Source organism: Schistocerca serialis, chromosome 4, assembly GCF_023864345.2.
Source record: "Schistocerca serialis cubense isolate TAMUIC-IGC-003099 chromosome 4, iqSchSeri2.2, whole genome shotgun sequence".
In the NCBI taxonomy this organism is placed as follows: Eukaryota; Metazoa; Arthropoda; class Insecta; order Orthoptera; family Acrididae; genus Schistocerca; species Schistocerca serialis.
Window position 1 is genome coordinate 743,537,513 of NC_064641.1, and position 16,474 is coordinate 743,553,986.

At 38.9% G+C, this 16,474-nt stretch overlaps 1 protein-coding gene across 1 annotated transcript in view; it reads right to left on the reverse strand.

Moving 5' to 3' along the window:
• The window catches only part of LOC126473271 (disintegrin and metalloproteinase domain-containing protein 22), a 1,075,530-nt gene that overhangs the window by 71,858 nt on the left and 987,198 nt on the right, over window positions 1-16,474 (reverse strand). Inside the window, exon 24 of the mRNA XM_050100225.1 lies at window positions 6,584-6,911. Within this exon, the coding sequence (XP_049956182.1) occupies window positions 6,584-6,911 (328 nt within the window). The remainder of the gene's footprint in view (window positions 1-6,583; window positions 6,912-16,474) is intronic.

The window sequence follows — 16,474 nt, forward strand, 5'->3', positions numbered from 1 at the left end:
GTGTGGACGGGGGAGGGGGGTAAGTAGCAGAAAGGAGAGAAATAAAAATAAAATTAAGAATAAAAGAAATTAAAAGACTGGGTGTGGTGGTGAAATGACGTCTGTGTAGTGCTGGAATGGGAACAGGGAGGGGGCTGGATGGGTGAGGACAGTGACTAACGAAGGTTGAGGCCATGAGGGTTACCAGAACGTAGGATGTATTGCAGGGAAAGTTTCCACCTGCGCAATTCAGAAAAGCTGGTGTTGGTGGGAAGGATCCATATGGCACAGACTGTGAAGCAGTCATTGAGATGAGGGGTATCATGTTTGGCAGCGTGTTCAGCTACAGGGTGGTCCACTTGTTTTTTGGCCACAGTTTGTCGGTGGCTGTTAATGCAGACAGACAGCTTGTTGGTTGTCACGCCTACATAGAATGCAGCACAGTGGTTGCAGCTTAGCTTGTAGATCACATGACTGGTTTGACAGGTAGTCCTGCCTTTGTTGTGATAGGTAATGTTAGTGACAGGATAGCAGTAGGTGGCTGTATGGGACAGGTCTTGCATATAGGTCTATTACAGGGGTATGAGCCATGAGGTAAGGGATTGGGAGCAGGGGTTGTGTAGGGATGGACGAGTATATTGTGTAGGTTCGGTGGACAGCAGAATACTACGGAAGGAGGGGTGGGAAGGATAGTGGGTAGGACATTTCCCATTTCAGGACACAACGAAAGGTAATCGAAACCCTGGTGGAGAATGTAATTCAATTGCTCCAGTCCTGGATGGTACTGCCGTCATTTCACTGCCACACCCAGTCTTCTAATATCTTTTATTTTTATTTTTATTTGTCTCCTATCCACTACTTACCCCTCCCCCCTCCACACCTTCTCTCCAACCCTCCAGGGGTATGAGCCATGAGGTAAGGGATTGGGAGCAGGGGTTGTGTAAGGATGGACGAGTATATTGTGTAGGTTTGGTGGACAGCGGAATACCACGGTAGGAGGGTTGGGAAGGATAGTGGGTAGGACACGACGAGAGGTACTGAGTTACTCAGTACCATCCAGGACTGGAGCAGCTGAATCACATTCTCCGCCAGGGTTTCGATTACCCCTCGTTGTGCCCTGAAATGAGAAATGTCCTACCCACTATCCTTCCCACCCCTCCTATTGTGGTATTCTCCTGTCCACCGAACCTACATAATATACTCGTCCATCCTTACACAACCCTTGCTCCCAATCCCTTACCTCATGGTTCATACCCCTGGAGGGTTGGAGAGATGGTGCGGAGGGGGGAGGGGGTAAGTAGTGGAAAGGAGAGAAATAAAAATAAAAATAAAAGATATTAGAAGACTGGGTGTGGCAGTGAAATGACGGCTGTGTAGTGCTGGAATGGGAACAGAGAGTAACTCAGTACCATCCGGGACTGGAGCAACTGAATTACATTCTCCACCAGGGTTTCGATTACCTCTCATCGTGCCCTGAAGTGAGAAATGTCCTACCCACTATCCTTCCCACCCCTCCTACCGTGGTATTCTGCTGTCCACCGAACCTACACAATATACTCGTCCATCCTTACACAACCCCTGCTCCCAATCCCTTACCTCATGGCTCATACTCATGTAATAGACCTATATGCAAGACCTGTCCCGTACAGCCACCTTCTGCCATCCTGTCACTAACATTACCTATCACATCAAAGGCAGGGCTACCTGTGAAACCAGTCACGTGATCTACAAGCTAAGCTGCAACCACTGTGCTGCATTCTATGTAGGCGTGACAACCAACAAGCTGTCTGTCTGCATGAACGGCCACGAACAGACTGTGGCCAAAAAACAAGTGGACCACCCTGTAGCTGAACACGCTGCCAAACATGATACCCCTCATCTCAATGACTGCTTCACAGCCTGTGCCTTATGGATCCTTCCCACCAACACCAGCTTTTCTGAATTGCGCAGGTGGAAACTTTCCCTGCAATACATCCTACGTTCCGGTAACCCTCCTGGCCTCAACCTTCATTAGTCACTGTCCTCACCCATCCAGCCCCCTCCATGTTCCCATTCCAGCACTACACAGCCGTCATTTCACCACCACACCCAGTGGTCTTTTAATTTCTTTTATTTTTATTTATCTCCTTTTGCTACTTACCCCCACCCCCCTCTGCAGCTTCTCTCCTACCCTCTGTCTAAACTGCAACACTCCTCCACTCCCACCATACTACCCCTCCCCCTCCCTGCCCCAGCCTCCTCCTTACCCCCAGCCAGTCACCACTCCCATCATGCACTGGTGCTGCTACTCGCAGTGTAGTTACAGCTATCTGAGACTGCAGATGTGTGCAAGTTGCGCTTGTGTGAGTGTGTGTGTGTGCATGTATGTATGTGTGTGTACTGCTGACAAAGACCTTAATGGCCGAAAGCTATGATTGTGTGAATCTTTTTATTGTGCCTATCGCAGCTCAGCATCTCTGCTGTAAGGTGAGTATCAACTTTCCTTCTCTCTTATTTTTACAATTTGTATTAGGGATTTATCACTTCTTTCCCTTCTGGGAGTGATTCGTGTCATGAAAAAATATGAAGTTGCATCAACGTACAGAGTCCATATTAAATGTTTGTTGCCCCTGTAACCAGTTGCGTAAGTCAGTTCAAAGTTCGGAGGAAGGCATGTGCATTCCATACCAATACGGCCATACCTAGTAAAGGCCTCTGGAGTTCAAACAAGACTTCAGGTTGAGGCCAGCTTTACTTTCTCCTTTTTTACTATTCCAAGTGGTATGCAACTGACATTAGGATGTGGAAATAAGCATGCATGATGGATAAGATGAGTAGCTCATATCAGTGTAACAACAGGGTGTGCACGCGCCGGGACAACCAGGAAATCAGGGAAAAGCCCAGGAATATTTTTATCTGGGAGAAAACTGGAAAATACCTGGGAATTTTTTTGAATTCCAGAAATTTTTTCATTGTCTTAGTCCTCAGTTAATTTTGTATAATTTTGACTGGTGAGAACCGATAGTCTAACAAATAATTTTACTATATCCCACTACTGCAGAATAATACTCTAGCAATAAAAGGTAAATGAGAGAATACAACAAAAATAAAACTTAATTGCAAAGGAAATGTGCCATTTACAACAACAAAACACAGTGCACACACAAGCACCTGGCAAAAGAGAAATGTGTCAAAGGCTTTAGGTCGAAGACTACGGAATATTTCCTAGCAGCAAACTGCTTCTGATGAGCATGATGTCACAACTGTTTACAGCAAGTTTGTTTTGAGCAGTTGCCAGCGGGCTCATGCCATGCGCAGATCAGTTGCATATGAGCAGTACCTTCTCCCACTTCTGACTACTTGAAGCGTGACTGCAGTAGTAGCAAGACGCAGTTACGCTACCCACAAAAAATTTTCTAGTGCACCCAAGCTGCCAGATTGCTGTTACTTCTGGGTTTTTGTGGGGAGGGGAATAGTGGCCCGAGTTCACGTTTAGGGATTTTGCTGCTTCCTCTTCATTTACAGTTCACACATCAAATGAAAACAAAACAGACTTCTGTGGCCTGCAGCTTTTCTGTGGCCGGCAGCTATCAAGTGAATTAAAATACATTCACATAATTACATAAGGCTAAAATATGTTATTAGTTTCAGTTTTGTGATTTTATTTTATTTCATTGGCAGTCAAGCATGAATTGCCTTGCACGACAATGACGTTATTTTTTTCAGTTTCCTAAATAAATGTGGCTTTTATTAATCTTTTCTGGAGTTGCAGTCAATTTATAAGGAACGAAGTGCTTAATGCCACACTATTGGCCACTTTCAACTCTTCACTGAATTTCAAGTGCACGTTTTTATCTTCTGGTATGTATGGCATTATGCCATAATAAACATGAAACAATAAAGTACTGGTACTCTAAGAAAATTTTCATCCTGGAAAGTGCACTGAAAAGCTTAATATCAAGTTGAGGCCTACTTCATTGTGAATCTGGACATATGAATGTGTCTTTGAAACCAAATTATAAATTTTAGTATGACTTATGAAATTCCTATGCTAATGGAGTATCCTCTGATGTCCTATTTCTTTTATGAAATCAAATAAGCTCTCTTAATGCTACACAACATATGGACTTCCTATGTCATCATAGCTGCTTACACGCAGTAACGCCTGTTTTCTAGCGCTCTCTTGCTGCTGCTGAAATGGACCCTTGTCTAAGAGGTCACGGGAAAATATTGCGAATGGTTCTTTGAAAAGAATTATTTTCAAAGGAAAATTCCTTTTACACAAGATGAATCATGTTATGCGTGAGAATGTGCAATGAATTTCGTAAATCACAGAGTGTTTGACTCTCATTTAAAACTTAACACATTGAGTACATGTCATTGTTTAAAATTTTACTGGCACATTTGTGTGACGTATCTTAAATTGTCACATACACTAGAAAGGCCAATATTATATGTGAGCCGCGCAGTTACACCACACGGTCTAAGGCACCTTGCCACGGTTTGTGTGGCTCCCCCTTTTGGTGGTTCAAAACCTCTCATGCATGAATGTGTGTGTTGTCTTTAGCATAAGTTAGATTAAGTAGTGTGTAAGCCTATGGATCAATGACCTCAGCAGTTTGGTCAATTGGAACTTACCACAAATTTCCAAATTTTTTATTATATGTGACAGCTTGGCTTTTCTTGTAGCTACACAAAGTTAAACCATTAACTTTTCCTATTTATGTGTTCATGCTACTTAACAGAGATGTTGCTACTGGCTAACTACATTGCATGTCCTATGCACTAAATACCTGCTGACATGTGACATGAGTTACAACTGGCTTACAAATGCGGATTGCGATCTCAGTTTCAATGCTTCAGAAACTAACATACTGTGTTTGGTGGAATTCGAACTTATACTTTCATAATACAAAAATATGCGGCATATCATAATATGAAAATATGCAGTGTACATCTTGCTGCATGTCAAAGATCTTTCCAAAACATGTTTCTTTTTTTTCCCCCCCTTTGCTGAGTTTTGTTTTTAAAGTGCTGGGAAGTACTATTCTGTTGTATAAAACGTTTACCATTCAGAGAATGGATATTTTTACTGTTCCCAGGGAAAGTGCACTGTTGCTTATCATGGAGAAAGCGTATTTTCATCCTGCAACAGGTGCATTTTCACGTGGGGAAAAGTGCGTTTTTAACTGGGAGATCCGGGAAAAATTCGGGAATTTTTTTTCTTGTCCTCGTATACACTTTGAACAAGGAGACAGGACACTCTGATCCCTACTGTACCAATCTGTTATTACTATGTCCGGTGCCTCCAACATAAACATATTTAACCTCTTCTCTTGATTAGAATGATAAAATATCTTAAGATGATACTGAATTAATTCTTTGTGTGAATGGTATTAGTTTCATTTACTAAATAAATTAACTGATTGTAGCTGACATACTGTTTACAATAATTGAAGAAAGGAGAGTATGATGTGGAGGGGAATGAGCAAATGGAAACAGGAGGAGAAAGTGGGATGGAAGTTGTAAATAGGACACTCATGATATGAAAAACAAAATTACACAGGCCTCAAAAGAGGTGCTGAATCGGATATATGTTCAGTGCTGACAGAAAAATAGCAGCTTGGTATTTTCATTCTGGCTTCTATCCATATCTCGATGCACCACTGCATAAGTAACACAACAAAATCTCAGGGTGGTGATTTTGATAGGCTCCATGTAACCAATAGAAATCATATTTTGAGAGTGTGGTGACACTGCATTTGTGTGGAAGTTAACAGGAGGAATGGAAAAACATATGAGATCTTGATTTAATGTTTGCAGTCTTATAAGCAACACAATAGATTCAGTATTCATTGTTTCTGATTTCATACTGACGAAACTGAGAACAACAGAGCAGTACTTAACAAGACACAAATCAGGCTATTGAATTTATAGCCAAAGCAGCTAAAAAGAAATTTACTGAATCATTTCAACAATATACAGCATTGGGAAAAAAAGAAACATCAAAGATGAGTATACAAAAAGACCATGAGAAAATTTTGCAACATGATGGTGATGATAATTGTCAGAATAGATGTAGTAAAAATTATGATGACTTGTAATGATGCAAGCCATAAAGAAGTAACTGTATTAAGTGTCGTGGGATTGTGCAGGGTGAACTGTAAACTAGGTAAGAATTAAAACAGCTACTTACTTACTGTCACCATAACTGGAACAACTAGAAAGAAATAAGAGAGACAAAAATGATGGATCTCAATCTTTAAAGTGCAGCCTCATCTCAGGACCTATAGCCAAGGTTGTGAAGAGAAAATTTTTAGTTAAGGTGTACAGCTCTGGTAGAGAGGTGGGGATAATCAGTATAAAACTTGTATGAAAGAAATGTCAGTTTTGACGATTTTAGATTAGTCATACTGCTTACAGTTTGCTTTAGCCATGCTACGGTGTTCCAGCTGTGGTGACTAAGTAGGTGTTCATCTTCTGTTCCACAGTAGCTGTTCATACTTATTTTTTACTTTTAGTGGAAAATGGTTTAAAATGTGGTTAGATATTTAAGATAATTCTTCATTCACTCTATGAAATGAGTATATTTCATAACTAAGAAAGGAAATAGAAATTTACTTACGCCTGTGGTTCATTACACGAAGCAGCAGCAGACTCAAGGCGATAGTGACGGTCTGCTTCTGTTTCAGACATTCGAATGTCCTCTGATCCACTGGGACTCATATGCCTTGTTGAATGATGTTCTAGTTGCCGGATAAGGTCTTCAAGGTTTCGAATACGAATTGGTCCACATGGTGGAACTTCATCATCTTCATCTTCCTCAGGGGGAGGTGGAGGATGTGCGTGATGATGAACACCTTCAACCATCACCGTGTGTGTCTGAGGCACTGCATCGCAGACTTTCTCCTGACTACCTGATCGCTTGTATTCACCATAGGCTGCAGTGACTTCTGAAAAATAACAGATATTCATTTAATACTTGTGTGAAACTTCTGAACACACTAAATACTTGGGTTTTTGTTGTTGTTTCATGTCCAAAGACTCGTTTGACGTGGCTCTCCTGCTAGTCTATCTTGTGATTTTTATATCTGCGTAACACTGCAGTCCACATCTATTTGAACCTGCCTACTGTACTCAAACCTTGGTCTTCCACTACAATTTGTTCCCTCCCTCCCCACACCTCCTCATATTACCAAAGTGGCAATTCATTTGTACCTCAGAGTGTGTCCTATCAACCAATCCCTTCTTTTAGGCAAGTTGTACATTAAATTTATTTTTTCTCTAATTTGATTCAGTACCTTCTCATTAGTTATTTGATCTACCATCTAATCTGTAATGAGGTTTTAATTAGAAGACCAAAAGGCTGCAAACAGAGGAAAGATGAGAATAAGGTGCAAAGAAATGATATTTGCATGAAAGTGTCAAACGAGACAAATGTAAGTAAAACTGTAAACATAAAATTGGAATAATGCATATATAAGCAGAAACAATCTAGGAAAATAAGTATATGAAATGAAAAGGGAAATAAAAGTTGCATCTGAGGATGAAGCAGTGAGTGAAATTTTTAGTGTATTTTGTGATTATTAATTGAGCAGTTCACATGAGGAAGAGAGACTCATAAACCTTTGAAAAAAAGTTCAGTCATAATTACTGAGTAGAGAGATGGCAGAATATCTGAATGCAGATAACATCTGTTTACACTTATATAGTCAAAGTGCTGTGGTAAGTGATGTCTGTGATGTACTAAGAACAACTAATGGATGGAAAGTTTGCACAGTTTGAATTAATAGTAATAAGTTATTCTACTACTGCCCTGGTCTTTGTCAACATTGCTTTCATAAACAGAAACAACATGTAGCATGCTGAAAGTATAACTTATACAGTTCTCTGGAAGTGTTAATATTGCTCTGCCATATGGTTCATATCTAAGCTAATCTTACAAAGAAACAGTTACATGTGAAAGTACCCACAAAATCTAGAATTATGTTGTAATAACTGTGTTTTTCAATACATCCAAAAAAGTCCTTAAATGTCATACAAGGGCAGCTGGACAACAGATATTAGTATATATTTAAAATAAAAATTGAAACAATGAATTCATTAAATTGGAACAAGAAAAGGCTCACACCTGATCTCTCTTGTTATAACATTGTTATTAAAACGATGGACACAAAAACTACATAATTTTGAATATTAAACAATGGAAAATCTAGGATTGAATAAAGACAATATTATGAAAAGGATATGCTGAGTCACAGACAGGCACAATTAAAAGACAACTAAACACATAAGCTTTTGGCCAAAAGGCATTTTTCTGGATAAGACAACATAAACACACACATTCACACAAATGTGGCTCACAGACGCATGACCACTGTCTCCAGTTGCTGAGGCCAGAGTCGACCTCGGCAGCCAGAAACAGAAGACGTGTGTGTGAGTTGTGTTTATGTGAATGTGTATGTGTTTTGTGTGTGCGTGTTGTCTATTTCAGAAGAAGGCCAAAGCTAACTTTATCAACAGTCTTTTTGTTGTGCCTGTCTGTGATCTAGCATGTCCACTACATGGTGAGTGGCAATGTATCCTTTTTCATAATTCTGAGTATATTTATTTTGATCACATTTAAACCTTACTTGTTTGCAGACCTATGTTGTGTATTCTTTTTAATTTTTGAGTAGGAGGTAATGTTTTACATTTGCCTGTGTGGGAGAGGAGCAATCCAAGTTTAAGAATAGCTTACATGGCTAATTTTTATAAACCTGTCAATATGCCTAATCTGAGAGACAAGGCAGTAGTTCACTTTATCCAAGGTCGATTGATCCTTTTACAATGAAAGAAAACCCACAAGAATGAGGAACAAGGCAAGTATTTGGTCTTGTCATGGTTGTAGCCTTCAGTCTGAATACTTATTCGATGCAGCTGCCATGTTAGTCTATTTTGTGCAAGACTGTTCATCTCTGTATAACTACAGCAATCAGCTTACTGTACTCAAACCTTGGCCTCCTATAAGTTTTACCCTCCACACTTTGTTCCATTACCAAACTGACAATTTCTTGATGCCTCAGGATGCGTCCTATCAACCGAGCAGTTCTTTCAATCAAGTTGTGCCACAAAAATGTTTTCCCTCAATTCAATTCCATAACTCCTAAGTCATTTGATCTCCACAACTAATCTTCTTCATTTTTCTGTTGCACAACATTTCAAAAGCTTCAGTTCTCTTGTCACTTGATCTGTTTATCATCCATGTTTCACCTCTGTACACTGTTTCACTCCAGGCAAATACCTTGAGACATGGCTTCCAACCATTTAAATTTCTGTTCAGTGTTAACAAATTTACCTTTTTCAGAAATGTTTTCTCTGGTATTGCCAGTCTGCAGTTTATATCTTCTCTTCTTTGGTCATTGTCCCTTTATTTTGCTATCTGAAAAACTCATCTTCTACTTTTAGTATCTCATTTGCTCAGAAATGGACTGATTTATTTTCTCTTAGTTGATGTTCATTTTATAATCTCTTTTGAAGGCACTATCTATTCCATTCAACTGATTTCTCCACGTCCTTTGCTGTTCCTGGCAGAATTGCTATGTCATCAGAAAATGTTAAAGTTCTTCATTTTTTGTCTCTGCATTTTAATTACCTTTCAAAAATTTTTATTTCCTGTACAGTTTGCTCTGTGTACAGACAGAATGACATCAGGGGTAGGTTCAGTCCATTGTCTCACACCCTTCTCAACTATGGCTTCCCTTTCATGCCCTTCGACTCTTATAATTGCATTCTGATTTCTGTACATGTTGTAGATTACTTCCCATTCCCTGTGTTTTACCACTGCTTCAAAATTTTAGTCATCACTGTCAAACACTTTTTGTAAATCTACAACTGCTATAAATATTTGTTTGCCTATTTTCAACCTATCTTCTCATAATTGTCATAGGGTCAGTATTACCTCTGATGTTCCTACATTTCTCTGGAATCCAAACTGATATTCCTCGATGCCAGCTTCCAACAGTTTTTACATTCTTCTGTAAAAAAAGTGATGTCAATATTTTGCAACCAGGGCTTATTAAACTGAAGGTTCAGTAGTATTCACATTTGTGAGCACCTTTCTTTTTTGGAACTGGAAATATTACATTCTTCTTTGATGTCTGAGGGTATTTCAATCATGTGATATATCTTGCACACCAGATGGCATAATTTTGTCATGACTGGCGCTTCCCGGGATCTCATTAATTCTGAAGGGAAGTCATCTACTTCTCATAGTATTATGTCTTCAATCTTATCTTCATCTATTTCCTCTTCTGCTTCTATAATACTGTTCTCAAGTTTGTTTGCTTGTATACACCTTCCATATATTCCTTCCATCTTTCAGCTTCCCTTTTTTGTTTGGTAATAACCAGCCATCTGAGTTCTCGATATTCATAAAGCTGCTCCTCTTTTCTCTAAAAGTCTCTTTAACTTGGCTATAGGCAGCAACTATCTTTCTCTTATTTACACAACATTTTAATGCCTTGCATTTGTCTTCTACTCATTCCTGCTTAGCCATTTTGCACTTTCTGTCAAGCCCATTTTTTCGATGTTTATATTCCCCTTCACCTGCTCCATTTGCTGCCTTTTTATGTTTTCTGTTTCTGCCAATTAAATTCAATAGCTCCTTATTATCCAAGGATTTTTAATATTTCTCTGCTGCTTTCTCTGTTTTGCCTCTCAAAGCTGTCTATTAATCTTGTATTGTATTCCTTTCCACTATTTCAGTCAGTCATTGTCTACATACTCCCTTTGAAACTCTACTGTATGGCTCTCCAGAAAGTTGGACCTGGTGGTCTAGTGGTAAAGGACGTACCTAAAAACCGTGAGAGCACAGGATGAATCCTGGTTGGACCATAGAAGTATTAAGTCTGTCTGTAACTTAGCTTTCACCCTCTCAATATTGTGTGGAGTCACCAGGAACAACACCTGGTTCTGATTCTATGTCAAACTGCATGCTTCCTTTCCCCGGTTGATTACCAGGGGTAGATTAGAGACATACAAGTTGCTGAAATAACATCCAATTGAAGGACTTGCACATGGTCATTGACCAAAATGAAATTATTATTATCCTCCAGGAAGAGCAAGAGGTGAGACCAAAGGATACTTCTTTTTTTATTAGGAAAATTTGTTAAAAACAGGAAATTAACAGCTTAGACCAATTCAGATACTAACTGACACATTTTGTGTTCAGCATACCTTTCACACAAGTGCTGAATGTCGAGTTTTGAACTTGTCTTTCATATTAATTACTATCATAAGAAAATATTCACCTACAGTTACAATGAAAAATAATTTTCTGTAGCTATCAAGAATTAATGCAAACAGAAAATGGCTGTCAAAGTGCCAATATGAGAAACAGCTTTTATTATTATTCACAGATTTTCAAAAGTGTCACTGCTTGCTATGTATACCATCTGTGATTGAGTTAAAGAAAAAAAAATTAACATCTCATTTTAGGAATCAGTTCATGCATACTATGATGAAATAGTTTTATATGCTGCTGTACAGCAAGGTATGTTTTGCATTTGTTTTGTTCATAGCATAGAAGGTTTTCTTTGGTAGTGAAGTTTATGGAAAACTAGCTATTCCTGGACAGGCACTGCTGTGGTTCAGTCTGGTTAAATGGAAAAGAAAGAAATGAGAAAGCACATGTTTCTAGTATGTATGGGAATTAGATGTACGTCCTAATCTCCTTCTCCCCCCTGCCTATGTTCATTTCTTCCTCCTTCTCCCTCTCTCTGTCCTTCATCTCTTCCCCTCTATTTCTGTCCATCTTTTCTCCACCCTCTCCCCATCTCCTCCTGCCCCCTCTCCCTCCCCTTCTCTCTGTCCATCGCCTCCCCCCTCTTCTTAATCTATATCCTCCCCCCTCCCTCCGCATCATCTCCTGCTTCATCTCTCTCCCTTCCTCTCTCCATCATCTAATTCCCACTTTCTATATCCATTGTCTTCTTCTCCTTCCATCAGCTCCTCTCCCTTTTTATGTCCATCTTCTCCTCCCAATCTCCATCTCTTCCTGTTCCCCTCCCCCTTTCCATTTCCTCCTTTCCACTTTCTATATCCATCTCCTCTTTCCGCTTCTCTCTGACCTAGAGCTTTGTTTACTGTTGTTGGAAATTCAGATTCTGTAGTAGTATGTTAACAATAATTGATAAGCCACAAATACAGATTTCCTGTTTGCTAACAATGTGAGGGTATTATATATTTTATGTATGTTTATATATTACATGTATTAACCTGTGTGTATGTAAAAATCTGAAGTAAATTGGTCAAGAACTTTTCAAGATTCTAGTAATAACATTCCCTCTTTATATATTACACATTTATTTATCTATTACATATATTAAAAATAAATATAATAAGAACATGTGAGTATTTAAATGAAATGTTGTTTCAAAATTTTGAAGTAATCAGTGAAGAACTTTTGGATATTTAAGATTTTGAATGAACAAATATTTAAAATTTTATATAGATTTCTTCTATAATTACTGCATATATATTTATACATTATATTTGACACTCCAGTAGGCATATAAAAACATGCACATATTTGAATAAAACATTGTATCAAAATGCCAAAGCAATCGGTGAAAAACTTTTGGAGATTTAAGATACTGAACACAAGAACATTTACTCTTTTATTTATATAGATATAAATGTTCGTTTGCACAAAATTGTAAATCTCTGGAAGTTCATCACTGATTTCTTTGAGATATTGATGCAACTTTGCATTTGAATATGCGAGACATATACATATGTGCAGATGGATATGTGTGTGTGTGTGAGTGTATACTTGTCCCTTTTTTCCCCCCAAGGGAAGTCTTTCTGCTCCCGGGATTGGAATGACTCCTTACCTTCTCCCTTAAAACCCACATCCTTTTGTCTTTCCCTCTCCTTCCCTCTTTCCTGATGAAGGAACCTTGGGTTGCAAAAGCTTGAAATCTGTGTGTGATACAGTAGACCATCGTATCAGTAGACCCTCGTTTAACTGGATTTCAAGTGACCAACAAATAACTAATTCAGTTTACTAAAGTTTGAATTAATCAGGTTTTGTGTAAAAATAAACTAGTGTGAGTTCATTTTTTCTCTTGTTATGGGTACCAACAAATGAGGGTGCTCTATTTTGATGACATCTAAGAAAAAATAAATATTGCTTAACTGCATACATATACCAGCATTTTTAGCATTTGTTTAACTAGAAATTGTTGTTGTTGTGGTCTTCAGTCCTGAGACTGGTCTGATGCAGCTCTCCATGCTACTCTATCCTGTGCTAGCTTCTTCATCTCCCAGTACCTACATTCTTCTGAATCTGCTTAGTGTATTCATCTCTTGGTCTCCCTCAGCGATTTTTACCCTCTACGCTGCCCTCCAATACTAAATTGGTGATCCCTTGATGCCTCAACACATGTCCTACCAACCGATCCCTTCTTCTAGTCAAGTTGTGCCACAAACTTCTCTTCTCCCCAATCCTATTCAATACCTCCTTGTTAGTTATGTGATCTACCCATCTAATCTTCAGCATTCTTCTGTAGCACCACATTTCGAAAGCTTCTATTCTCTTCTTGTCCAAACTATTTATCGTCCATGTTTCACTTCCATACATGGCTACACTCCATACAAATACTTTCAGAAATGACTTCCTGACACTTAAATCTATACTCGATGTTAACAAATTTCTCTTCTTCAGAAACGCTTTCCTTGCCATTGCCAGTCTACATTTTATATCCTCTCTACTTCAACCATCATCAGTTATTTTGCTCCCCAAATAGCAAAACTCCTTTACTACTTTAAGAGTCTCATTTCCTAATCTAATTCCCTCAGCATCACCCGACTTAATTCGACTACATTCCATTATCGTCGTTCTGCTTTTGTTGATGTTCATCTTATATCCTCCTTTCAAGACACTATCCATTCCATTCAACTGCTCTTCCAAGTCCTTTGGTGTCTCTGACAGAATTACAATGTCATCGGTGAACCTCAAAGTTTTATTTCTTCTCCATGGATTTTAATACCTACTCCGAATTTTTCTTTTGTTTCCTTCACTGCTTGCTCAATATAAAGATTGAATAACACTGGGGAGAGACTACAAACCTGTCTCACTCCCTTGCCAATCACTGCTTCCCTTTCATGTCCCTCGACTCTTATAACTGCCATCTGGTTTCTGTACAGATCGTAAATAGCCTTTCACTCCCTGTACTTTACCCCTGCCACCTTCAGCATTTGAAAGAGAGTATTCCAGTCAACATTGTCAAAAGCTTTCTCTAAGTCTACAAATGCTAGCAACATACATTTGCCTTTCCTTAATCTAGCTTCTAAGATAAGTCGTAGGGTCAGTATTGCCTCACGTGTTCCGATATTTCTACGGAATCCAAACTGATCTTCCCCGAGGTCGGCTTCTACTAGTTTTTCCATTCGTCTCTAAAGAATTCACGTTAGTATTTTGCAGCTGTGACTTATTAAACTGATACTTTTGTAATTTTCACATCTGTCAACACCTGTTTTCTTTGGGATTGGAATTATTATATTCTTGTTGAAGTCTGAGGGTATTTCGCCTATCTCATACAATTTGCTCACCAGATGGTAGAGTTTTGTCAGGACTGGCTCTCCCAAGGCTGTCAGTAGTTCTAATGGAATGTTGTCTACTCCCGGGGCCTTGTTTCGACTCAGGTTTTTCAGTGCTTTGTCAAACTCTTCACGCAGTATTATATCTCCCATTTCATCTTCATCTACATCCTCTTCCATTTCCATAATATTGTCCTCAAGTACATCACCCTTGTATAGACCCTCTATATACTCCTTCCACCTTTCTGCTTTCCCTTCTTTGCTTAGAACTGGGTTTCCATCTGAGCTTTTGATGTTCATACAAGTGGTTCTCTTTTCTCCGAAGGTCTCTTTAATTTTCCTGTAGGCAGTATCTATCTTACCCCTAGTGAGATAAGCCTCTACATCCTTACATTTGTGCTCTAGCCATCCCTGCTTAGCCATTTTGCACTTCCTGTCGATCTCATTTTTGAGACGTTTGTATTCCTTTTTGCCTGCTTCATTTACTGCCTTCTTATATTTTCTCTTTTCATCAATTAAATTCAATATATCTTCTGTTACTTAGGTTTTCTACTAGCCCTCGTCTTTTTACCTACTTGATCCTCTGCTGCCTTCACAATTTCATTCCCCAAAGCTACCCATTCTTCTTCTACTGTATTTCTTTCCTCCATTCCTGTCAATTTTTCCCTTATACTCTCCCTGAAACTCTGAACAACCTCTGGTTTAGTCAGTTTATCCAGGTCCCATCTCCTTAAAGTCCCATCTTTTTGCAGTTTTTTCAGTTTTAATCTACAGGTCATAACCAATAGATTGTGGTCAGAGTCCACATCTGCCCCTGGAAATGTCTTACAATTTAAAACCTGGTTCTTAAATCTCTGTCTTACCATTATATAATCTATCTGATACCTTTTAGTATCTCCAGGCTTCTTCCATGTATACAACCTTCTTTTATGATTCTTGAACCAAGTGTTAGCTATGATTAAGTTGTGCTCTGTGCAAAATTCTACCAGGCAGCTTCCTCTTTCATTTCTTACCCCCAATCCATATTCACCTACTACGTTTCCTTCTCTGCCTTTTCCTACTGCCGAATTCCAGTCACCCATGACTATTAAGTTTTTGTCTCCCTTCACTATCTGAATAATTTCTTTTATTTCATCATACAGTTCTTCAATTTCTTTCATATGCAGAGCTAGTTGGCATATAAACTTGTACTACTGTAGTAGGCGAGGGCTTCGTATCTATCTTGGCCACAATAATGCGTTCACTGGAAATTATGTTTACATATTGTCAAATGCTTGTCATGAAATTTTTCTTTTTTTTAAATCATTCTTTCCTTTCAGCATTTTTCTCCACGACAGTTTTTGCCCTTGACCTGTAGTGTTTTTTAGGCATTAAGTTATAGAAAGCACCGGCTTCATATATATTAAACACATCTCTTGGATGATGCAAATAAGAGAGTGTCGAATGATATTCCTGTTGCAATCATTGGTATCTTCCTTGTTCATTCTATGTGCCTCCCCACAGACCTTGACGGCACTGATTTTATGCCTCTTCTGAATTTGTCACCTCCAACCCTCAGAACACGCAGACCCAAAAATCCCATTTTTCTGGGTAGTTTCAGGAGTCTTTTCTTGAAGCATGAAGTCAGACAACAGAATTTTCTGTTGAGTGCATGCGTTGGAACCATTCAAACAACAAATCCTCCAATTCTCCATGTTCAGCTGGCCTCATGTGTGTGCTTGTAAATGAACAACTCGCCAGACTTGCTTCTATTTTCTGTCTTGAACTTATTATCGATGAGAGAGAAGACATCGCAGGATCTGATAGTGTTCTGCAACCTGTATTTTAATCTTCTTCCCACTGTCAACAATATGTAGAATTTGCTGCTTTTGTTTTCATGTTAGACTGTTATTAGTTCATTTCTGTATTGGTGGCATATTGTGAGTGATGGTGC